General features: G+C 37.7%; 1 protein-coding gene across 1 annotated transcript; it reads left to right on the forward strand.

Annotated features, from left to right (window-relative positions):
* Positions 1 to 1,400: 1,400 nt before the first annotated feature.
* LOC113105619 (very long-chain specific acyl-CoA dehydrogenase, mitochondrial-like) lies at positions 1,401 to 25,185 on the forward strand. Its single transcript, XM_026266793.1, has 20 exons — positions 1,401 to 1,779; positions 2,189 to 2,258; positions 3,031 to 3,105; positions 5,052 to 5,124; positions 5,362 to 5,426; positions 5,716 to 5,850; positions 5,940 to 6,084; positions 7,036 to 7,165; positions 11,584 to 11,709; positions 11,864 to 12,062; positions 13,153 to 13,257; positions 13,730 to 13,816; positions 14,038 to 14,100; positions 23,214 to 23,315; positions 23,513 to 23,610; positions 23,750 to 23,822; positions 23,987 to 24,059; positions 24,302 to 24,374; positions 24,707 to 24,782; positions 24,863 to 25,185. Exons 1-20 carry the CDS (start codon positions 1,706 to 1,708, stop codon positions 24,998 to 25,000), a joined length of 1,980 nt encoding a protein of 659 aa, XP_026122578.1. The 5' UTR covers positions 1,401 to 1,705; the 3' UTR covers positions 25,001 to 25,185.
* The last annotated feature ends 181 nt before the right edge of the window (positions 25,186 to 25,366 follow it).

Genomic DNA, 25,366 nt, shown 5'->3' on the forward strand with positions numbered 1-25,366 from the left:
AACTTAGAAAAAAATAAAGAATAAAGCAGCATTGAAATTTGGAATAACATGAGGGTTTTGATGCTGGGTCATTGTGTTCAACCGTGGAAATGTTTCAATGTTTTTTTTTTTTTATTCATCTTGCAATTGTTCCTTTGTTTTTGTCTTATGCCCGAGTTTTTGCAGTTAAATTTTTCCATTGCAAATTAGTGTAATCTGTCCGTGCTGACGTCCAAACTCAGGGTATTATATTACTGTTTCCATATAAAGCAACAATACATTTGAACTAATATTCTATTTGATTAATCTGTTTACCTTCTTACTGATACAGTGTAATATAGTTCCTCATATAGGTCAAGCCTATTAATTCTAAATTATCCATTTGTCTTAAAAAAGAGCAGAAAAATTTGCAGATGTTCCTCCAATTTCCATGTTGATGGTAAGCAAGGTACTTCAAGTGATAACTCTTTTACACTGACACATTCTCTCATAGTAAAGTGAGGTATAGTGATACACCAAGACTTGATAATAACAAAAAGTCAGTCAAGACACTAGCATATTGACAATGACCTGTTTTCTAATTTCAGTTTAAATGGGTGTATTTCTTCAACTGGGCCTTTAGAACCTCATTGCAGGTTATTTGTTTAGATTTTAACAATAAAGCTATTTAAATAGATGGCAAACTTGATTACATCTCCTCAAAAAACAATGTAAAGTGTAGAAGAAGTTGTTGCTGGACAAAAAAAGGCCAGCCAATTTTTATTTTAGAATTAGAAAAAAAGCAAGCCTGCCATTTCAGCTTGTTTCTACTGGCCTGGAATGGGGATGGACATTGATAAATGGGTAAAAAGGCTACTAAATATTTTCTTTTTCAACATTGCTGTGAGACATCTAAACTGATTATGTTATGTTAACAGCTAGGATGAATTTAGTGGGGAATGTCACCAGGACCAACAATGTAAATTAGTATTGACCATTACACAAAATAGATGATAAACATGAAGGAGTTGTATACTGCATTCATTTATTTCAAATGTTTGAGGCACCAAAGATCATTCTTACCTGACCAGGTTTGTAGTTTATTGAATGAAAGAAAAAAAATAAGTATCAATTAAAATGTCAACATTTATGGTTCATTGTATATTTATTCTAATGCATGTTTTGCACACACCACAAAAATATTTTTTACGCTTTCAGTGCATACAGCAAGGCACATAATAAAAAAATAAAATAAATGAATAAGTATAAGATAGTTTAAAACAGAATAGCCAAAGCCTCAAGCATCACACTGAAATCGGTAAATAAACCTTATTTTAAAAAAAAGGAAATAAATTTCAAGTTGAAAAACCTCTCGTCTTAAAACTATTTCCAAGTTTAGGCTTAAGGGCGGTATTTTGAACCATTTGACTTGCCGTACATCCAGTCGCGCTTCTTGCGCACGCTAGTTCTGAACGTACGTATGGTAACTCGGCAACTACGCAAAAATTTTAGTATGTTTGCGTAAGGGAAACATACATTCCGAGGGGAACAAAATCGACTGCTACACCGGTCAAGGGCGAAATAAAACAGCTCCTGCTGCACTGTAGCACATTCAGTCCAGAACTCGTTTACCTTTAGCCGGCATTTTGTAACTTTTTCCATTTGTCCTTTATCCATAGGCAAAACTTGACACTTGAGATAAACAACGCTCAGCAAGAAAGAAGAGAATCTCGGCCTAATCGTAATTATGTTGCTGCGTAAAGTTACTCAAAGTCCTGCGATCTGCAACTCTGTCCTCCGTCTACAGCCAGCGATCACACGGTGAGACTCGTTTTAATTCAGGTTGAGCTTATTCTCATTAGTAATTAGTAATCGTTAGTTATTAGATTCGATTCCAAGAAAAAATGGAATATACAGAAGCTAAAATAACTTGAAATTGATCCCCGATTGAGCTTATTTTTCTCTATAATGTTCTCTATTATAGTTCAAAGGGGCAGTTTGCCCGCAGGATGACGTCACTGACCAATCTGAATGAAGTATTCCGGAAAACAATTGTGAAATTAACACACATGATGATGTCAGTTAGCGTAGGCGTCCCTAAAAATACTATAACCACAACTGAATCGAATTTAGATCTATTAATATGAAACATGCAGAAGAGGTAAAGACAATATATGACTGTTATATCAATTAAATAATTTTTTTCTGACTTTCTCTTTTCTTTTATCAGAGTGCAACGCCAAACTGGATCTATTGTGACAGTGCAAAATGCTCGTTTTTATGCGAGCCAGGCCGCAGAGGTGAGACATATTTCTGTGCATCAATATAATGTATTAATTTCCATATTGTTTTAAACCTTGGCTATATCCGGAGTCAGTTCAAGTACTTTGTGACCAGAACTGACACAACTGATCATGCTGTAGCCAATCCGGTCATGCACTGTGGAAAAAAAAAAACAGGTGTTTGTGCTCAGACACCCATTAATATGAATCTGGAGTAAAGGTCAAGTCCAAGTTCACATGACACACAGGAGCTTGGCAGTAGGCGTTACGCCATGTTATACATGTTATGTAAATGTTGTGGTTGACCTACACAGAAATCAGATGCTCTGACTGTCAGAATAAAATATTTGGAATGGAAACTATAAAAATGTTATTATGGTTGATTCATCATGGGTTATGTATTGGGAGATTATTTGTTTGTATGAGGGAGGGAAGGTTTATAATGGAGGGTTTTATAATCTAAGTCTTTGCTCTACTTGGCATCTTTTTTTGTCACAATGCCAAGCCATGAAAATCTTTACAGTATGTCACTTTGTAACGTTGTACTTGAACCCACCAAGCAGAATATCTTAGAAAGCACTGGCTATACCAAAAGTGAAAACCTTCATTCAACATTCATCTAGTTCATTATTTTAGATTTTCTTTTATTTAAACTAACAAAATAAGTCATAAGCAATGTTAGCATAATGGATATTCAGTACTGAGAAAATGCGAGTACTGTAGATTTCTGTGTAGTTTTGTTGCATGCATCTAAACAAACCAGTAACTTTCTGTTGTTATTTTAACCAAGGCTGTTCTGGACAAGAATGTAGTTGGCAGTGACGCCACCATGACAGCTGAGAAGGTCGATAAAGCAGCCAATGCGGTGCGTGAGTTTATGTGCTGGATTCAGACACATTGTGCAGTGATTTGAGAGGCAGATCTTGTGATTAGCGACAAATGCTACTTTTTCATTCTGAGTTATTTTAACTCTCTTATCTTAAAGGGGGGGGTGAAATGCTATTTCATGCATACTGAGTTTTTTACACTGTTAAAGAGTTGGATTCCCATGCTAAACATGGACAAAGTTTCAAAAATTAAGTTGTACGTTTGAAGGAGTATTTCTGTTCCAAAAAAAACTCTTCCGGTTTGTCACAAGTTTCGGAAAGTTTTTTTCGAGTATGGCTCTGTGTGACGTTAGATGGAGCGGAATTTCCTTATATGAGTCCTAAGTGCGCACGCGCTCCCGTATAGCAGAGCAATGAGAGGCTGAGCACAGCCTGATCAGAGCGAGAGCGTCGCGAATAGTCACAAAAGAAGTGTGTTTTTGGTTGCCAGGGCAAGACAACCCTGCACAGATTACCAAAAGAGAAACAGCAGTAAGGGACCAGTGGATGGAGTTTATTTTTACAGAGCATCAACGGAGTTGTGCAAGTGTTTTTGTTTGTTCCCTGCATTTCGGATTGCACATCGTTTATTCATAAGGATAATGCAGTCCCAACGGAAAAGGGTCACGATTGTGTGTTGGAACCACATGCGTTGAGTAAAACTGCTTCAAATATCTCTGTGTTGTTAACTTAGCTATCAGCGCTTAAGCACATCAAGTAAACAACATGCGATGTTGTCATCAAACTGCACTTTCCACATGTACAGCTTAAAAAAAAAAAAAAAAAAGACGACATAAAGTGGAACTTAGTCATGTTCCAAAACCGCTAAGCAAATATATACAGTTTCAGTACATACCACATAGCATACCGCCTTTGCTGATGCTGCTCTTGTTAAATTTCAGCCTCTGGATCTGTGTCACAGCTTCCAAACGCTCTCAACACAAAAGCCTACTCGCGCTCGTGATTCTTTAGCTCCGCCCACACGTCACGCCTCTAGGCGCTCGTGTTTTTCCGGGAAAAATCAGTACAGACTATCTTTCTCTTATAAATCTAATAAAAATAAAGACTTTTTGGAGTTATGAAGGATGCAGTACTACTCTATAGGTACTCAAGATTAACAGGATATTGAGTGAAAATGAGCATTTCACCCCCCCTTTAAGACAAATAAGATGCACACTTTTTGATATTTTATAATATGTGTCCCTTGACCACAAAACCAGTCTTAAGTCTGTTAAGTGTTCCTTAAGTGTTAAGTCTTAAGTGTTCCTGAATTGGTAGAGCATTGCACAGGTTGGGGGCTCGATTCCCTCGGAACACATGACAGGTAAAAATTGATAGCCTGAATGCACTGTAAGTCGCTTTGGATCAAAGCATCTGCTAAATGCATTAATTTAATTTTAATTTAATTTAATTAAAAAATAATTTAATTTTTAATTTAATTAATTAAAAAAAAATATATATATATTTTTAAGTCACTGGGGTGTATTTGTAGCAATAGCCAAAAAAACATTGAATGGATCAAAATTATAGATTTTCCTTTTATGCCAAAAATCACAAGGATATTAAGTAAAGATCATGTTCCATGAACATATTTTGTAAATGTATTACCGTAAATATAACAAAACATAATTTTTTATTAGTAATATGCATTGCTAAGAATTCATTTGGAAAACTTCAAAGGCATTTTTTCAGTATTTAGATTATTATTATTATTTTTATCTAATCTTTTTTATTTTTATATATATATATTTTTCTAATAGTTGTATCTCGGCCAAATATTGTCCTAAACTAACATCAATGTAAAGCTTATTTGTTCAGCTTTCAGCTGATGTATAAATTAAATTTTGGAAAAATTGACGCTTAAGACTGGTTTTGTGGTCCAGAGTCTCATAAAGAGACAGTATTGTTATTTTACTATAAGACACTCGTAACTGTTTCCCCTCAGGAGTCAAAGTCCTTCGCTGTGAACATTTTCAAAGGGCAAATCAGCACTTCTCAGGTGTTCCCCTTTCCCTCAGGTGACTAAGTATTTTTTCAATCCATTGCTTTGATATGGTCCGGTGTTATTTTATAATATCACCAGATGTTATATTTTAAAAACTGTAGAGGTTGATTTTAGACTGATTTTTGTTTTTAAATGTTATAGTATTGGGTTTTGTTGTAGTGTTGTTACACGTTATCCTCACACTTCAGTGTTGCTCAGTGTGTGTTTACTGTATTTATTCCCTGAATATTTTTTACAAACATTGATGTAGTGCTCAATGAAGAGCAGTCACAGTTTCTCAAGGAGTTGGTTGGGCCATGCAGTAAGTTTTTTGAGGTAAGTTTAATGCACCTACACTTCTGTTTTAGAATGAATAATTTTGCTTTTATAGACTGATTTCCCTAAATATTTGAAAACAGTGGGTCATGGACGAATGTGAGAAAATTAAGCTCAGAATTAAACTTGAGGAAGTGTCCCATAAGAGGACAAAACAATATTGATACAATCATCCTTTACACTAAAGAAATGTTAAATGTTAAAACTGTAGCTCGCAGCTGACATGCGTTGATCCACTATAGTAACTGTTTTTCCATTTTCTGTGCAATGTGCCCTTCTGTGTTTCCAGGAAGTGAATGACCCCATGAAGAACGATGCTCTGGAGAAAGTGGAGGAGCACACAATGGAAGGCCTGAAGGAGATGGGAGCTTTTGGTCTTCAGGTGCCTGCGGATCTTGGTGGTGTAGGCCTCACCAACACACAGGTAAGACCACTGATCCATTCTCATGTTTCATTTATTTGGGTAGGAGGTAGAAATCTAGAGATAGACATTAAATGTATGCATGTTTACAGTACGCCAGGCTGGTGGAGATTGTCGGGATGCATGATCTGGGTGTGGGCATCACTCTTGGTGCCCATCAGTCCATTGGCTTCAAAGGCATCCTGCTTTTTGGTAACCCCCAGCAGAAAGAGAAGTACCTTCCAAAGCTGGCCACTGGTGAGTGAGTGAAGATCACACACAACAACTGCTGCAATGTTTAGCTGTGTGACTTAAACTTTACATATAAATGAATTTTTTTAATGAGTTCTTATACTGTCAGTATTGCTTACTTGAATTTATTTGTGAGTTTTTGTCCCGTATTTTAGAAAGATACATTTACTTATTTACACACAAAGTCGGCCACAAATCTTCCAAATGCAATGGCTGTCATGATTGTGAAATATTGGCTTACAAGTAATTATTGTAGTAGCTAACGGTTAACCAAGCAGTTTGAATACACTTCATAAAATGCATTTATGTTTTAAGGCATTATAAACAAATTATGCATATAGCATGAGAAATATTCTTTAATTATAAAAAAAAAAAAAAAAAGTTAAATGTCAATGCACACCAAACCGACTATTATATTAATATGAAAACGAATGCAAACTAGACTAAACTTAATGAAGTGCACCGTAACTACACTTTTTACAAATATTCAAATATTGTGACCAAACATTTAAGATTAGCAGACCAAATCTAAAAATGGTAAGAATCTGACATTGAAAACCCCATAATGGGTGACAACTCATAATGGTATGGTTCAAGATGGTTCACCCCAAAAGAAATATTCTGCCATCGTTTACTCACCCTCGGGTTGCTCTAAATCATGTGATCTACGAGTTTCTTCTGTTGAACATGAAAGAAGATGTTTTTAAGACTGTGGGTAACCAAACAGTTGCTGGTCCCCACTGACTTGCGTGTGGTGTAAAAAAAAAAACTATGAAAGTCATTGGGGACCAGAAACTGTTTACCCGCGTTCTTTAAAATATCTCCTGTGTTCAGGTTTGGAACAATTTGAGGGTAAGTAGATGAATTTGCCAGAATTTTCTTTATTTGGTGAACTATCCCTTTAATATTGTTTATGTTTATTAAAGAATAACTCTTTGTCTTGCTTGTTTCTGGCAGGAGAGCACGTTGCCGCCTTCTGTCTTACTGAACCAGCCAGTGGTTCTGATGCAGCCTCCATTAAAACCAGTGCAGTTCGTTCCCCCTGCGGCCAGTACTACACCATGAATGGAAGCAAGATCTGGATCAGGTGTGTGTGATCTTACTCGTAACAAATACACACAAACCCCCACAGTTTAGGTGGCAAGGATGTTCACCTATTTGGCTGCCACTAGGGGGCATCATGAATACACATGGCCTGTCCATGTCCAGCTGGATGATGCCATATTACTGTTAATAGCCCGTCTCAGCTGTACAGTCATTCAGAATAGTGTTTCTGATCAGTGAGCCGATTGTGTACTTGTGTGGGGTTCTGTTATCTTGTTATGACGATGTGATTTCTGTATCAAAGATATCTGTATCTTTCATGTGTGCTCTTCACTGAAGTCTAACAACCAGAGAATTTACACATTGCATTTTGGCAACTCATAAATGCATATGAGTAACTAAATATACTAAGTTTAGTAGTGTGAAGAGCTGTTGTACTTAGTGGAGCTTAGCATTTTGTTTCTTATTGCTCATACTGAAGGCTAGAGGGATTTTCTAAACCTCTGACATTGCCACACATGCCTTGATACAATCAAACTGTGCAGCTTGATGAGGTGTGTGACTTTTATGTGTGCACGAGAAACCATTATACTTAGCAAATAGGACAATCCAAACTGAGCCAACTATTATCAGCCCATTTCACAGTGGTTTCATGGCTTCCACAGAATGTGCGTTAAAGAGACCTAAGGCCTTGAAATATGGCATACTGCCAAAGTGAAAGCCACATTTTTAACACCTTTTTTTTTTTTTTAACAATACCAGTCTTTTTTTTTTTTTATAGACCATCGAACCTGACAAATAGGATAATGCACATAGCAATAATATGCTTTCAGCCCACTTCGTGCCTTGGTTTTTCTGCTGCGGCAGAGGATATGCTAAATTTGACATTGATATAACTGAATAGGTACTACTTAAGGAAAGCCAAATTTTGTGTTTGTAGATGTCTATAAATTCAGTGCGTTCAGTGTGTCAAATATAAATCAGAAAATATTGTCTTGTTGGAAACATTTGTGTCAAATATTGATATCGAAATCTACTGAGATGTAGAAAATGTACTAAGAGGTTTGGAAATCTACAAATGTGCCACAATGCAGAAAAAAATACACCGCAGTGGAGGGGTGAAACATCAAGAGTGCAAAACCAACACATCCAGTCACACATGTATACTCGCACACACACACACACACACACATACCTACCTATGAACAGATGAGATTGTAACACAGCAAATATGTAAAATAAAAGCAGTAATTCAAATACAAAGTGGACAACAGCAAGGAAGGTGTTACACTCTAAAACATTAGGAGTGCACACACACACACACACACACACACACACACACAATACAGGCAAAATGAGTCAGAAAACTGAAAACTTGAAATCAGATCAGACCCAGAAGGATTAAGCTCTGATAAAACATTCTTGTTAATTTTTGTTACAAAATTTACAGAATGTGTATGTTTTGTGTAATAAAATGCCTTCTCTGTGTTCTGGTTTGACTGTAGTAATAATAATTCAAAAACTGATGCTTCATATCAACATTTCAAACCAAAAAAATAAATAAATATAAAAATAAATAAACATATATATATATATATATATATATATATATATATATATTATATTATATTATATTATATATTATATAATATATATAAACATTTACCAAAAGTAGTCTTTGAGAATATCTAAATATATATTAAAATCTTCAACTTTATAAAAAACAACTAGAGAATTTATGTCTTTTATATAGAGCTATATAGGAATCTAGTGGCTAAACCATGGAATTGCAGATGTTTTTCTTAACAGATGACACTAATCTGACTTCAACATTTTTATTTTAAATGCATTATCTCTAATTTATGAAATACTGAAATGCTGCATTAATTATATATATATATATATATATATATATATATATATATATATACTTCAGTGTGAATCTACAATTTTCATAATCATGAAAATAAAGACAACTCTTTGAATGAGAAGGTGTGTCCAAATTTTTGGTCTGTACTGTATGTATATATTTATTTATTTTTATTTATTTTTGTGAGGGGGAAAAAAAGGGAATAAAATTGCAGGTGTCTGGTCACTTTAGACCACGAAATGAGGAAGTGCCACTCGCATTTGCTTTAGACAATGTAAAAATCAAGTAAGTTGTTACATTGAATGGGTTTGCAATAGATTTAATTATTATTTGATTTCAAAGTAAAAAAAAAATGGAAAATGGAAAATAAATATGTTAACGTGTTTTGCAAAAACAAAAATACAGTTTTATGGTTACTTGAACCAAAGTTAAAGTCAAGAAGTTGAAGTTCAGTTAAATGTTTAAATTGAGCCTCTCACAATTAAAATTAAAATGTACAAGTAATAATAAGTCCTTATTATTTATGTAAGAGTAATATTAAAGAGCCAGTAAGATGAAAATTCTAAGCTTCCTATCACTGTTTATAAGTCCTGTACTACAGGTTTAAATCCATCCAAGGTTAAAAAAAAACATTGTCATTTTGTCAAAATATCATTTTAAAATTACCTCAATTCTCAGAGATCCCCAAACGGTTCGCGCGAAGCTGTTCAAAAGATTCAGTTTCCTTAAACCCCACCTTTCGGTAGCATACTTTGTTCTGATTGGTCAACGAACATAGTCAGGTTTGATTGGTTGTTCTGCACACACCTCCACGGTAAACAATGTGTTAGCATCTTTTTGGGGTGAATTATGTCTTCCTCTCATTGCAAAGCAAACAGTAAAATAAAAAACTTGAACAGTCTCACTGCTTTTTCTTCTGTGTGTGTGTATTCAAGCCGAGCGCTTCAGTTTGAATCTGAATAGCGCGTTCAGCGCGGGGGTGTGGTCACATTAGCTATAGTGAAGGGAGACGTGAAAGATTGGACATCACCTTGTTTTCATATGGATTACTTTATCACAGAATATCTGTTTTCGGCAGCACTTGTTTAGTTTAAAAGTAGACTAGTCAAGCTTTCTATAGATATCTCTCTCATGTCTCTTCGTTGAGTATTCACGGAGTTACACTTCTTATTTTATTCTTTTTTTAATGACGTGTTTGTAAATGAAGATCAGCGCAGATAAAGGCTGCAGAGAGCACACCTTGTTTGTTATCTTTATTTTATAAGTGCACAAAGTTATGTCTGCAGCCTTTACAGATTCGATTGATGTATTGCTCTTATCTGTACGACTAAAACTGAAAGTGTAAATGTGTGGGAATTGTGTAATCAGTGGGAAATGACTCATAACACGTATCCGTTAATCGACTCCAGAGGTCTTGACATACTGATAAGACGCTCGGGAGAAAACAAACACATAACTTCATAATCATACTTCGCGTTGTGATTCGGAGATGCTCGTTGGTCTAAATAAAGTTGGTAATGAACCCTCTTTTATGGCCAAACGCTTTAAAAATCCCACCTTGAACTCACAGAGATTAGAAAAGCAGTCACCAGTGAAATGTTGTGAACACAACAAAAGGGATTTGTTGTACTGCTCTGGTATTGTGGTAAAAATTAATTTTAGCCATTGGTTCTTCTGATCTTCATTCTTTGGCAGTGAAAATAAAACAAACTTGCCTTTACAATTAAAAACACACCGTCTCCTCGACATGACGCTCTCACACCAACCAGAGCGTCTGTGTGTGGGGGGGCGGGGGAGATTTGTTTCTCCCAACACTGTAGGCGGAGATTATTATGCAAAGTGTTCCTAGTGACGTACATAGAGATGGGCAAAATATTTGAAATCTATAACGACTCGTTTCAGCGATTCAGAGTCAACTCCTTACTTTAGAAGCCAATAACTTTATAAATCGTGTACTTTTGGGTTTAATTACTTTGCACATTGTTTACACTGATGGACAGCTACATCATACACTGTAACACAGCTAATTTTTGATTTCTCATCTGTGTGGCTCTTTAAAGTAAATACATTAAAATAGTACTGTATGTGTGTTATTATAGTGCAGGCTTAAGGCCTGTTCACACAAAGACTCATAACTATGAAGATAATTATAGTGATGATTATTTTCGCATCCTAACCAACACACAATGTTGATGTTTTTATTATAACCATGTACTGCCATTTGTCATCTACTGCTTTAAAAACTCGAGCTGTTAAAAGTTGTGTGAATTCTGTCATTCATCAGCTGGAAAATTCCAGAAAGTGATTCTAGTGAAATCATTCCTCTGTGATGTTATTGTTATAGCTGTGATGTGGACTTTCCCATTGTCATAGAATTAAAAAGAGAATTCAAGCTTTATAGGTATTGTTTTAGTTTGCGTCCTAGGTGTGAACTGGCGTGTAGAATGCAACACTTTCTAACAATAAGTAACAGGTGGTTCCTTCTCCATCTTTCTATCCACAAGCAGATCCTTGGCCTGAAAAAAGCTGAAGACTCCATCGCATTGCATTATAAATGATAATAATCAGGTTCTTTGCCTCCTCTCTCTTAGTAATGGAGGGATTGCTGAGATCTTCACTGTGTTTGCAAAGACTCCCATGAAGGATGAAAAGACCGGAGAGATGAAGGACAAAATTACAGCATTTATTGTGGAGAGGAGCTTCGGCGGAGTCACACAGTTAGTGCTTCTTTTGCCTCGTGATCTGATTCTGATCAGTAATCTTTTGAGTCATCATTTTCGCTGATCATTTACCCTGTCTGTCATCATCTTCTTGATTGTCTCTTTATCTGTTGTTCTTTTTAAATTCATTTTTTCTTTTTCTGTCTCTCAGTGGTCCTCCTGAGAAGAAGATGGGCATTAAAGCATCCAACACGGCAGAAGTGTATTTTGAGAACGTGCGTGTCCCTGCGGAGTGTGTGCTGGGAGAGGTTGGAGGTGGATTCAAAGTGGCCATGAACATCCTCAATAATGGCCGATTCGGCATGGCTGCTGCCCTCTCTGGCACCATGAAGGGTGTCATCGCCAAAGCGGTGCGCATGTGTGTTAAAGTGCATGTTATCAGATGTTTGTCCTGTTTGTCTCTTTGAGTGTATAATGCTGAACAATGTTTTTCTCGCTTTCTTTTTCGATTCCTCTTCTCATATTTAGTTTGTCTAGTATGCTGTTTTGTTAGGCCACATCCTCCCACCCGCTGACACCCCTATCATCCTCACTTCCTCTGCTTAATATGCAGGGAAATTCCTCGGCACGCACTGCACTGTCCCTGTGCTGCGTGACATCGGAGCTTGCAATGGCACATGCCTCACCGCAATTTTCCCGCATATTTTTCTTTCGATGCTCATCATAGTTGACTGATTTTTAAAAGCTGTGAGAGTTACGAGTTCTTGAAAAATTTATAAAATACAGCTTGAAGGCACTGTAAATACAGAAAAACTAATGAAATTTCTGCTGAGATGAAAGCAGTTCTTAAATGTGCAAATTTTGGGTTGCTAAAAATAAATTGATGCTTGTGCACTTATAGCAATACGCTCTCATGAAATGTGCAGCTGCTGAGTGATTGTGGGCTACAGCGGAGGGGGGGGGAGATTTCTCAACAGCCTCGGTGCATGCTCTTACCACAGGCATCTGTGTTTTTCTCTGTGTTTGTGTATCTGTCTCAGACCAGGAACTTTTGAAAGCGGAAACTAAGCGTAGACCTTATTCACTGCAGTACACTTGCCCCGTGGGTTTTCAGTTACTAGTTTGTTTTAAGTTTAGATTGAACCTGTGTCAAGTCATAAAAAGAAAGCATGCATTTGGGCATGCATATGCTGAAAACCGTACCATGATGTCATTTGATATATACTGTATGTCCTTCCACATATTTGCATATAGAATTTTTTTAACTGCCAAATGAAAATTCCACTCAGGTTTATGTATCATAAGTGCATTTAGGTGTATTTCATTACTGCAATAATTCCATCTAATTTTAGGATTAAGTTGAATATAAGAGCATTTTTTGCATGTGCGGGTTCAGCTAAATCTTTTTTTCAAGCTATAAACCTAACTTTTTATTTTATTTTGAGAACTCTGAGTTCATCGGTTAGCTAAATGATCTCTTAATATTCTCTTCTCACACAGGTTGACCATGCTGCTAACCGGACTCAGTTTGGCAACAAGATTCACAACTATGGTGCCATTCAGGAAAAGATGGCCAGAATGGCAATGCTTCAGTATGTGACAGAGGTGAGCTTACCTACTGCTTCGTCACATCTTTACTTTCCCCTCAGGGAACAAGGACATTTGAGAGTCAAATACTGCCTACTAACTGTATGTCATGTATTTATTGAGTCAAGTAAATACTGCTTTTGTTTGATACTATACATTAAGCAAAATTACACATTTCAAATGCGGAGCATCTCTAATTGTCAATGTGCTTTTTATGGACTTTGCAGATATCAGCGTTTTAGCAGTGTACACTTGCAGAGCTCAGTCCATGAATTTCTTACTTCCATATGACTTAGAGGAAGTGGAATCTTCCCCCTAATTTCTGAGTGATTTGAGTGGGTCACGTGTGGTTAAAGTCTAAAAATACACATTCTATTTATCATCTGTTGTGTTTCCATGTTTTCCATTTCTTTAAGCAGTTTGTTTGTTCTCAGCATTTTTACTAGTGTGTTCTTTTTCCCCTTCTTTCATGTTTTCTCCATCGACTTAGTCCATGGCTTACATGGTTAGTGGGAACATGGACAGCGGAGCCACAGAGTTCCAGATTGAAGCGGCCATTAGTAAAATCTTTGCTTCTGTAAGTGTTTAACATATTTTATAACCCAGTTAGACTAGTTTTTAATTCCAAATACATATTTGGGAATTATTTAGAAATTTTTATGAAATAAATGAGGCATTTATATAGCGCTTTATTATGTATTGCTGTACACCCAAAGTGCTGTACAAACATCTTTCTCTCCTGATGTGATGTCTAAATAATATATTGCAAATTCACCATATCGCTGGATTTTCCTTTAGGAAGCAGCTTGGTTGGTGACCGATGAATGCATTCAAGTTATGGGTGGAATGGGGTTCATGAAGGTCAGTGTGTGTGTTGATTTTATTGTGACTGGATTTTAAAATGTATTTTGTGATGTTTAAATCAAGTCAAATTTATTTGTATTGCCCTTTTCACAGTATACATCGTTCCAAAAGCATCTTTACAGAAAGTCCCCCTCCTGCTTCATATCTGATCGCTGATGACTTTGCCATGTTTTTCATTAATAAAATTAAAAACATCAGTGGACAATTTTCCACACCACAATCCGCCAAGCACATCTCACCAGCAAACATACACTCATTCACATCCTTCTCTTCACTCTCTGAGGCAGACGTCTCCAAACTCATCCTTTCTAATCATCCTACTACTTGTCCACTTGATCCTATTCCATCTCATCTCCTTTAAGGCATTTCTCATGCAGTTATACCTGTACTCACTCACATCATTAACATATCCCTCCACACTGGTGTTTTTCCCTCATCATTTAGAATGGCTCATACAACTCCACTCCTTAAGAAACCCACCCTCAGCCCATCTCTTTTAGAGAACTACAGACCAGTTTCCCTTCTTCCTTTTATTGCAAAAACACTTGAACAAGCTGTGTTCAACCAAGTCTCTGCCTTTCTCACACACAACAACCTCCTTGGCCGCAACCAATCTGGCTTCAGAAGTGGACACTGACCTGAGACTGCCTTGCTCTCAGTTGTTGAAGAGAGCGGAATCCAAATCTTCATTACTTATCTTGCTTGATCTGTCCGCTGTTTTTGACACTGTTAACAACCAGATCCTTCTGTCAACCCTACTGACAAAGGGCATCTCAGGAACCACACTCCAGTGGTTTGAGTCTTACTAATCAGATAGGTCCTTTAAAGTATCTTGGAGAGGTGTCCAAGTCACAACATCTAACTACTGGGGTGCCTCAGGGCTCAGTTCTTGGACCACTTTTCTTCTCTGTCTACATGGGACCGTTAGGTTCTTTAGCAGGTACCGCTGCTATTCTGGTGACACTCATCTCTAACTCTAATTCCATCCTGATGATCTGACCGTAGCTGCTTGCATCTCAGCTTGTCTAACAGACATTTCTTACTGGATGAAGGACCTTCTCCTTCAACTTAACCTTGCCAAGACAAAACTGCTTGTGGTTTCAGCAAAACCATCGTTTCATCACAATTTCACCATCAAGTTAGGCACATCAACCATAACTCCTTCAAAAATAGCCAGAAACCTTGGAGTTATGATTGATGATCAGCTAACTTTCTCAGACCACATTACTAAAACTGTCCGGTCCTGCAGATTTGTTTATTCAACATTAAGAATATCAAGCCCTTTCTTTCAGAAAATGCTGCACAACTCCTTGTTCAAGCTCTTGTTTTGTCCAGGCTGGACTATTGCAATGCTCTCTTGGCAGGTCTTCCAGCCAGTTCCATCAAACCTTTACAATTAATCCAGAACGTGGCAACAAGATAATTTTTTTTTAATGAGCCGAAAAGAATACATGTCACACCCCTGTTTATCAATTTGCACTGGCTACCAGTAGCTGCTCGCATAAAATTCCCTCTTTACCTAAATTCATTACTTCAGACTTATGTGCCCTCTAGAAGCTTGCGTTCTGCAAGTGAACGTCACTTGATTGTGCCATCCCAAAGAAGTACAAAGTCACTTTTATGGACTTTTAAATTAAATGTTCCCTTCTAGTGGAATGACCTGCCCAATTCAATCCGAGCAGCTGAGTCCTTAGTCATCTTCAAGAATCGGCTTAAAACACATCTCTTCCATCTTTATTTGACCCTCTAACTTTAGCACTCACTATTCTAATTATTACCTTTCTAATATTTTTGTATAAGATAACTGAGACTTGCTATAGCACTTGTATATCATTGCTCTTTTGTTGTTTTTGATTGCTTCCATTGTCCTCATTTGTATGTCACTTTGGATAAAAGCGTCTGCTAAATGTAAATGTAAAGTCCCTTTAATATAAACAGATTTTGGATAAATTTAGCATTGCAAACACTCAATCACCAATGGATCCTGTGCAGTGAATGGGTGCCATCAGAATGAGACAAACAGCTGATAAAAACATCACAATAATCCATAAGTATAAAGAAGTTTTTAACATGAAACTTGACATGAAAGTCCACTAGCCATAAAATAGTTTTCTCTGGTGAAAAAGTTGTCTTGTCTGAATCAGGAGAGAAATAATGCACAGATCATGCACCATTTATAAGCTAAAGCAGTCCAAAACATTTCTGAACAAATATGTTTGTGGATTTTGATGTGAGAGGATAAAAGGGTTATAGATTATTTACTCCTATTTCGACCAGAATTTATGGTTTTAAGAGAGCCATTTTAATAAAGGATTTGTTTCTTACAAACATGCAGCTTCTCACTTCACAAAACAATAATTGATGGACCGGAGTTGTGTGGATTTATGTAATGCTTTTATTAGCTCTCATTCTGAAAACACCTGGTCACTGCAGAGGATTCATTGGTAAGAAAGTGATGTAATGCAAAATGTGTTAAAATATGTTCTGAATCTCAAACTCATCAACATCTTAAGAATAAGTAAACTTTCAACAATTCAGACATTTTTGGACCGTTTCTGGTTTGCATGATTCTCCTCTTTTAGATCGAGGTACATTGCATTTATTATATTGTCTATTGAATATAACAGTGCCAAACATAAATATTGAAAGCTTTTTTGTTGTCAGCTTTTTCAGAAACCAGACTCTGTCAGGGTGGAAGTCTAATTTTGGCGCAATAGCATTGCAACATTGTAGAATCTGCATTGTGACTCAAAGTGTGAACATTCATAAACGCCTACTTTGTGGGCAATCACCCACTCAAGGCCCAAATGTTTTGTCCCGGGGTGGTGGAAAAACTGGAGGTGTCTTGCAAAGGAAGTCCTCTGCAACAGTGTGATTGGTTAGCAAGGGGGGACACGGCTGTGCTAACCTTTCACGCCACAACACAAAACCATACGCAGATAAAATTGGCCTTTGCTGAATGTAGGTCATGTCTACATGTTGACTGTGTGGCTGCGTTGTGTCGTATTGTTTTGCTTTTGTTTTCTTATGTCAGTTGAAATGCCACACTTGTGCTGCTGTAAAACTGAAGTAGTTTCCCCATTCTGAACATATTGCGTATGCAAAATGTACAGATTCAGCCTCTATCCACTAAACACGGTAAACTGTTGTGGAAATTTCTAGAGAAGAGATTCATCAGTTCCTCCTAATCTGTATTTTGTGGGCTACTCATCAGTTAGATAAAAAAAAGTCTCTCATATCCACTTGTTTTTATGCTATATTCAGGGGTGTACATAAGTTTTTCACTGGTTCTCATAAAAGGATTGGTCCCATTATTGTGACCCATTAAATATAACTATATTGAAAATAATAATAATAAGTGTGATAATATAATTCACTTTAGTTATTTTATTTTAGTTATATACATGCATACATACATACATACATACATACATACAGTTGCAATCAAAATTGTTAAACCCCTTTGACCTGCAAGGCATTTTGAGTGATTCTGAGAATGGAACACTGATGAATCATTTTGTTCAAAATTATCCAACCTCCCAAAACTCAAATTTTTTGTTCAGAATCTTTTATTCTTTAAAATCACCAATAAATGATGTCTGTAAGTGCTTAGCTTCTGTCACCTCTTTACTACAGTCTTGGCCCATTCATTGCCTGAAAAAGCTTCCAGATCACTGATAATCTTTGGTTTTCACATTCACCACTGCTTTCTTTAAATTAAACCAGATATTTTCAATGAGAATTAAATTCTGGAGACTGAACAGGCCACTCAAGAACATTATATGACTGATCCCTGAACCAAACAGAAGTAGATTTGGATGTGTACTTTGGTATGACTGTCCTGCAGGAAAGTCCATTCATCATCAGCTTCAGTCTTTGCACCAAAGGCATCACAATTCTTGTCAAAATGGCTTGATACTTCAAAGAATCCATAATGTCCTTCATACAGTCATGATTTCCACTTCCTGCCACAGTTAAGAACCCCATAAGAGGACTGATCCACCTCCAAGTTTGAGGATGGAGATGGTGTTCTTCTGCTTATGAGCTTTGCCTATTTTGCAGCAGACATAACGCTGATCCATGGGTCCAAAAGTTCCAGTTTAGTCCCATCACTCCATAAAACTTTCCTCCAGAGCTCCACACATCTACACAAATGAATTTTATCAAGTTCAAGTCTGCCTTTTGTTCATCTTGATCAAGAGTGGTATTCATTGAGATGTCTCAACATGTAGGCCATTATTGTCTTGTTTTCTTCTTACACGCTGCATTTAAATGGTTTTCCTCCTTTCATCGGGTCATCTTGCAAGTCTTTGGCTTAACATTGCAGATTTTTTTCAGTTGCTCTGATTAAAAATTTTATGATATTGTGCTTTTTCATCAAACCCTCAAAGGTTTTCTGGTACAACACACTTTAAGCTAAGAAATAAGGCTGAGAACTGTGCCTCTTGGAACTTTAAATGTCTTAGAAATTTTCATACAAATAGCCTTAGCCATTCTAAAGTAATACAATATTTATTCTCTTTAGCTTTTGTGAGATCTCTGTGGACATTTTCGCTACTCAACTTCAGCACATGCATTTTGCTAATTGCTACCCATACAATGTATTGTTGGCTATTGCTATAAGCTGAGGTGATATTGAGTGGCCTTTAGTGGATGACTCATGTTCCATCTGCCTTTCTTCCCGTAAGTGTATGAGGAACTCACCAGGTCTTGGATGGCACCTTTACTGCAAGAAACTGGCCTGCTGGTTCCTCCTTCCTCACCACCCTCGACGGTGGTGCAGTTAAGGTGTATTTAGTGGAGCGTATGGTTGCAATGTGATTGTGTGCTAAGGCTGCCTCCTCCTATCGGGGAGACCCGTTACTCCCTTCACGGGCCTGTAGGCATTCATCTGGTCTATCTGGCAGTGCATATGTGGCTTGCGGGGAAGCTGCTTCCGCCTCACACACAATGGTGTTACTGCAGGTGCACCAGGCCAAGGCACTGAAGGACCTGCACAAGGGTGGTCATGATCCGGAAGTTCTGAAAGGGCTCCGAATCACCACTGAACTTGTCTGACCTTGACCTTTTCCTGGGTCATGCGACATCCACACTTGTGGGCCAGGAACGCCAACTCTGCTCTTTAGGAGATGGTGAAAGCACCATTCCATCCCCTGGTGGAGTGCATGGTAGAGAATCTTTTGTTCTGTTTTACCCTGCTGCCTGCGGTACCCAAATTCTCAACAGAAGAGCAGTTTTCACTATCTCTGGGTCCCAGGAGTTAGCAGCGGGTGGTTCAAAAGCATCTACAACTCTCTGCCAACCTTTGGAACAAGGTAAGAATTGCCCCATCTCCAGTCCACCCACAAGCCACCCAAGTTGGGTTCCAGCGTTCCACCTCTCTGCCCCACTGCTGGTACGACGGTGGTTCCTCTGGTCCCACTTACATGGTATCTGGGTGCCTGGCTAGCGCTGCCCAGCCTCGCTGTCTTCTGCAGACCATCAACCTTGGCTATGCAATTCAGTTCCCCCTGCATCCGCCCAGGTTCAGTGGCATCCGATATGATGACGGGTTTTAGAGCCCTTACTTCATTGTACCCAAGATAATTGGTGGGTTAAGGCCAATCGTATTGAGCAGAGTACGATTTAGTGAAAGTGAAAGTGACATATGGCCATGTATGGTGACCCATACTCAGAATTCGTGATCTGCTTTTAACCCATCCAAAGTGCACACACACAGCAGTGAACACACACACACACACACACACACACCCGGAGCAGTGGGCAGCCATTTATGCTGCAGCGCCCGAGGAGCAGTTGAGGGTTCGGTGCCTTGAACTGTACATGCACTCCCCCCACCTACAATTCCTGCCGGCCTGAGACTCGAACTCCCAACCCTTCGATTGCGAGTCTGACTCTCTAACCATTAGGCCACGACTAGCCCTAAGACTTCCTCCATTTAAGATGTTCCTGTTGTGTTCCTGTGGCTCAGTGGTAGAGCATTGTGTTAGAAGCGCAAAAGGCTGTTGGTTCAATTCCCAGGGGACACACATACTTATAAAAATAATGTATAGTCTATATATAGAATGCACTCTAAGTCACTTTGTATAAAAGCGTCTGCTAAATGCATAAATGTAAATGTTGACGCATAAACGTGTCTTTGGGTGCCTCCGTGCCCGAGATGGATTTGCAGCGATCGACCTGAAGGACGCATACTTTCATGTGTCAATCCATCCGTCCCACAGACTATTCCTGTGGTTTGCATTCAAAGGACATGATAAACAGAATTAGGTCCTGTTTTTCAGGCTGTCCCTGTCACCCCATGTTTTCATGAAAGTCGCAGAGGTGGCTCTTGTTCCCCTCAAGAGAGTAGGGTGTTTGCATCCTCAACTATCTCGACGATTGGCATATACGAGCATAGTCATAGTCGAGCATCAGTTTTGTGAGTACAGGGACTTGGTGCTCTACGCACCTTAGCCTGTTGGGTAACTGGGAATAGGGGTTGGCGATGTAGCCTCAAAATTATATCATGATATTTCAGGAATGTTTGCGATTAATGATATTTATGATGATATACAAAAAAATATGGAACTTTCAGGCAGCAGCATTTATTAGTGCAAACACAATGAAGGGCATTTCCATCATTTTCCAGTGAGCTACTGTCATTGATTTCAGACTACCTAAATCAAAGTGTAAATCTATTGTCATAAGGTGGCAGCAGCATTATTATAAAGTGCAATAGTAGTAACCAGTGCTGGGAAAGTTACTGTAAAAAAGTAATTATAGTTACTTCTCACAAATTGTAACAGAGTTACATCAATATAAATGTAACCAATTACCAGAGACAGTAACTATTGTGTTACTTAAATAAATCTCATAACTTGGATGCCTCCAATATTAAATGTTAAATAAATGAAATGGACACTATATGGAATGATTTTTTTTTAAACTCACCAATACAAAACAACAATTTAAAAATACTTGACACTGAACATTTTTTAACATTTTAGTGACATTACACCAACAGAGCACCATTTAACCATTTAAGTTTTAAAATAATATTTTGAGGACACATTCTTGAATCAGTTATGTAAATGAATGCAGCCTTGCTGAGCAGAAGGGAATTATTGTGAAACATTAGAAAATATCACAGATCCCAATTTGAACACAATGTGTGAATGTTATAATACATTTATTAATAGAGCTGTTGTAATTATTATCATTATTGTCTTCTTCATTTTATTTATCAGAATGACATTAAAATTATTATACTAACATTTATGAATGTTGATGGAGCTTTATTTTGATAGAAACCTACAGGAAGTCATCAGTACTTTTTGTTGTTGACCGCAGCATATTTATAAATTATACTCATTACTGATTTGGGAAGATGAAGTCATCACATTGTCACATGCCTTGTAAAAATCCATAAAAGTTACTGAAAAACTGACAATTGATGGGCCTTTCACACAGAATGTGCTGCCGGGTTTAGTGCAGTCTTTCAGAGCGCAGCGGCAAAAGTTAAACTATTTTGGACATTTTTTTTTTTTTTTACTTTAAGCACGGCGTGACATATTTGTAGAGCTGCGAGCTGGGTGACCCCCAACACGTTCCTTAGATCTGTAGCCTTCGTGTGGCCCCTGTATCCTCCCATGTTCTCACCTGAAATATGTATTGGCACTGAGAGGTCACGGCTAATGTCGGCTTAATAAAACCACTCCAGAAAGTCTATATCGTAGACCCTGTCGAGCTCCTCCATCCCCTCAGCAGCCAGACGTGGCAGAGCATCCGGTGTAAGCCCTTCACTCGCTGTATCCTTGAGAACCGGTAGAAGGCTGGGTTCCATATGTGAGACATAAGAAGATCCCATATGTGTAAAGTCCACAGTAGAGCCTTAGAGCCTGTGTTTCCCCATTTGCCAAGAGGGTTTCAATTAGTGGTTGACCGATGATTTTTGACAGCCGATGTCGATGCTTTGCATTGGCTCGTTTAATTTACAAGTCAAGTCACCTTTATTTATAAAGCGCTTTAAACAAGAAAGCAACTGAACAACATTAATTAGGGAAAGAGTGTGTCAATAATGCAGAATGACAGTGAAAGGCAGTTCATCATTAAATTCAGTGATGTCATAATCTCAGTTCAGTTTAAATAGTATCTGTGCAATTATTTGCAATGAAGTCATTGATATCATTGTAAATGAAGTGTCCCCAACTAAGCAAAGATTGGTCTATCAAAGCGATATACCAATTTGTTGGTCACCGACGTGATGTTTTTGGATTGTTACACTTTCAGATAAACATATTTTTACTAGATATTTACTTTTTTAAAATAATTGTATCCCCTCATGGGCACTGCAAGGTTGCTCCCCACAATGTAAAAAATGTAAGGTTTTATTATCCTTGTGGAGACATTTGGGTCCCACAATGTAGCATAGTGCAAGTACACACACACACTTTTTTTATGTTTTGCCTATAAAAGAGACACATAGATGCACACAATTTTCTATTTAAATAAATTTTAAAATTTAATTTAATTCCTACTTCAGTAATCAGTGTCACATGACATGCTGATTATTATTAACAATGACGGTTTGTGCTCATTTATTAATAATGGTTCTAATTAAAGCCGAAAACCGTTGTAGAAGCCATGATGCAATTTTTAGAATTATTTGATAAATAGGAAGTTCAAAAGAACATCATTTATTTGAAATATAAGTCGTTTGTAGCAGTATAAATGCTTTTACTGTCGCTTTGAAAACAATTTAATGTGTCCTTGCTGTATGAAAGTGTTATTTTTCTTATTTAACCAAATTTAAGACTGGTAGTATTTCATGGTTCCCACAAGAATATAATGCAGCAATAACTTTGATTTAAAAAGAAAAAAAAACAGCAATATTGACAATATAGCCTGGAGTAATGGCTAATGAAAATTTCCATTTGTCATCACAGGAGTGTGTGTGTGTGTGTGTGTGTGTGTGTGTGTGTTCGTAACTTTTTTCATTATAAAGATTTTAGAACATTACTTCCATCATGTACTCTGGTATTTAATAACTTAAGCTGAACTAAAAGAATAAATTGATTATTTTTTTGCCACTTTAACATCATTCTCTGTTCAACATGTTATTGATGCAGGATGCTGGTGTGGAAAGGGTATTGAGGGACCTGCGAATCTTCAGAATCTTTGAGGGTACCAATGACATCCTGCGACTGTTCGTAGCGCTCAACGGCTTCCAGGTAAAAGGGGAAAGAAAATACTGCTGAGAACATAACTGCCTGCATACAGCATCCTGTTCTGCAAAACCGCCTAAAGCTCACATCACGTGTGGTTGTTGACATCTGGCACTGCTAAAAATTGGTATTGAAGTTTGCGAATGAACGTGTTGTTAATACAAATGTAAATTACATCTTCAAATGTGTGTTCTGTTGGGTAGAATGCAGGCACTCAGCTGAAGAGCTTGCAGAAAGCTCTGAAGAACCCTCTTGGTAATGCTGGAGTGTTGGCGAGTGAAATCACCAAGCGAGCCAAGAGGTTAGACCTTCATATCTCTAAAAACACTCTTGCAAAACATTTTGTCGTGTTTTGCAATGTTGGTTTTGCAATGTCATGTTCTTTGCATCAACTTGATGAACCTGCAATATGTCGGTCTTTATCTCTCCGTCTCTGACAGGAAGGCAGGCTTGGGGACAGGACTAACATTACAAGGAACGGTCCATCCAGAGCTTAACCACAGTGGAGAGCTGGTAAATTAAAGCAAAGCCATAGTGCTCGTACAACACTGAAACAATGTTCAGCCAATGCTGTATTAAAACAAAACCAACCAAGGAAACCATCAATAATACCAAAGCCTTAATGAGACATAGAGATCACAGGCCTGATAGAGTATTTCCTCTCTCTTCTTAAAAAGACTGTTAAAGCTATTGAGCAATTTGGAGCGGTTATTGAAGAGCTTCTTCTAAAACATGGAAAGAGAATCATTGGTGAGTAATGCATTTACATTGTGCTGCTGCTGAAAGATCTTTGTTAGATTATATGATTTGCTTCAGTCTGCATTGGCAATTTGCCATAGACTTTTTTTGTGCTGTGCATGTTAGTTCGTCTTTCACTTTATATATTCACAGCTAAATACTGTTACGGAAGCTTTTGTCAGGTGTCCATTTGACTGTGTGACTTGAACTTTTCTCATGGTGATCATTGAGTGATTCTGTACATGTCTTTTCAGATGAACAGTTTGTTCTGAAGCGAGTTGCAGACTGTGCCATTGATCTGTATGCCATGGTCGTGGTCTTGTCCAGGTGCGTTTTTTTAAAGCATTAATATGTATACAACCTTTAAAGCTGCTCGTGCTAAGGCTTTAACACCCCAAGTGTGAAACTTTGACACAGTTAGTGCTGCAGACACAAAGGTTACCTCAAATCGTGCAGCTTGTAAAGGAAATCTGTTGCGTAATAAAGTCATCTGTGCTGCTAACTTGGGACAGTAAGCTCAGATTTCCTTATGAAAACATACAAATCAGCGTCTGGGATTTAACATACAAGTGTATTTTACTGTATGCCCATGCATTACTGGAAATAAAGTTGATAATCGTCTGATTAAAGGAGAGATCATCTCTATCTGTGTTTCTCAGAGCGTCCCGGTCTCTCAGCCAAGGTCACTCTTCTGCTCAGCATGAGAAGGTGCTGTGTGAAACTTGGTGTACTGAGGTCAGTGTTTAGTGTCCATGTTTTCTTTTGAAACTTTTTTTTAACTAAACGAGCATTAATCGGCGATTCCTTTCCTTTAGGCCCATGAGAGAGTCATGCAGGACATCACGTTCCTCAGGTCAGGGACGTCCAAGCAGATCTTCAAGAACTTGCGTGCAATTTCTGCTGCTGTGGTAGAAAACGGAGGAGTGGTATCTCCTCATCCTCTGGGCTTTTAAAGCTCTGCGCTTCCTCCCATCAACAAACCATTTCTTTTCTAACCAGTCAGTTAAAGCTGCCCATATCTCTTTACCCAGACTGTTCAATGCTGCAATCCTTTATGAGCACTACGACCACAGCAGTGCTTTAAGATTTCATATCAAATGATGTAAATGAATAAATAGGACGTGTAGATTTAGATGTACATTGGAGGATTGGATTTGTCTTTGTTTCTAAATGTAGTCTTTTTTTGCATATCTAAGCAAGCCTGTTATTAACCAGTGATGAAAACTGATCTGCTTTAAATAGTGTTTAAAAGCTCTGACTGAAGCACTTTAGACTTGTTAACAAACCTCAGCCCGATATCCGGTCCAGCTGCTAGCATT

The sequence above is a fragment of the Carassius auratus genome, chromosome 7 (assembly GCF_003368295.1).
Source record: "Carassius auratus strain Wakin chromosome 7, ASM336829v1, whole genome shotgun sequence".
Lineage (NCBI taxonomy): Eukaryota > Metazoa > Chordata > Actinopteri > Cypriniformes > Cyprinidae > Carassius > Carassius auratus.

Excerpts from the sequence above, each read along its gene's own strand:
- LOC113105619 (XM_026266793.1), top strand. The coding sequence starts at position 1,706 with ATGTTGCTGCGTAAAGTTACTCAAAGTCCTGCGATCTGCAACTCTGTC. Across the intron at positions 13,258-13,729 it reads TGCTTCAGTATGTGACAGAG|TCCATGGCTTACATGGTTAG; the intron begins GTGAGCTTACCT and ends CCATCGACTTAG. Across the intron at positions 24,060-24,301 it reads ACATGGAAAGAGAATCATTG|ATGAACAGTTTGTTCTGAAG; the intron begins GTGAGTAATGCA and ends ATGTCTTTTCAG.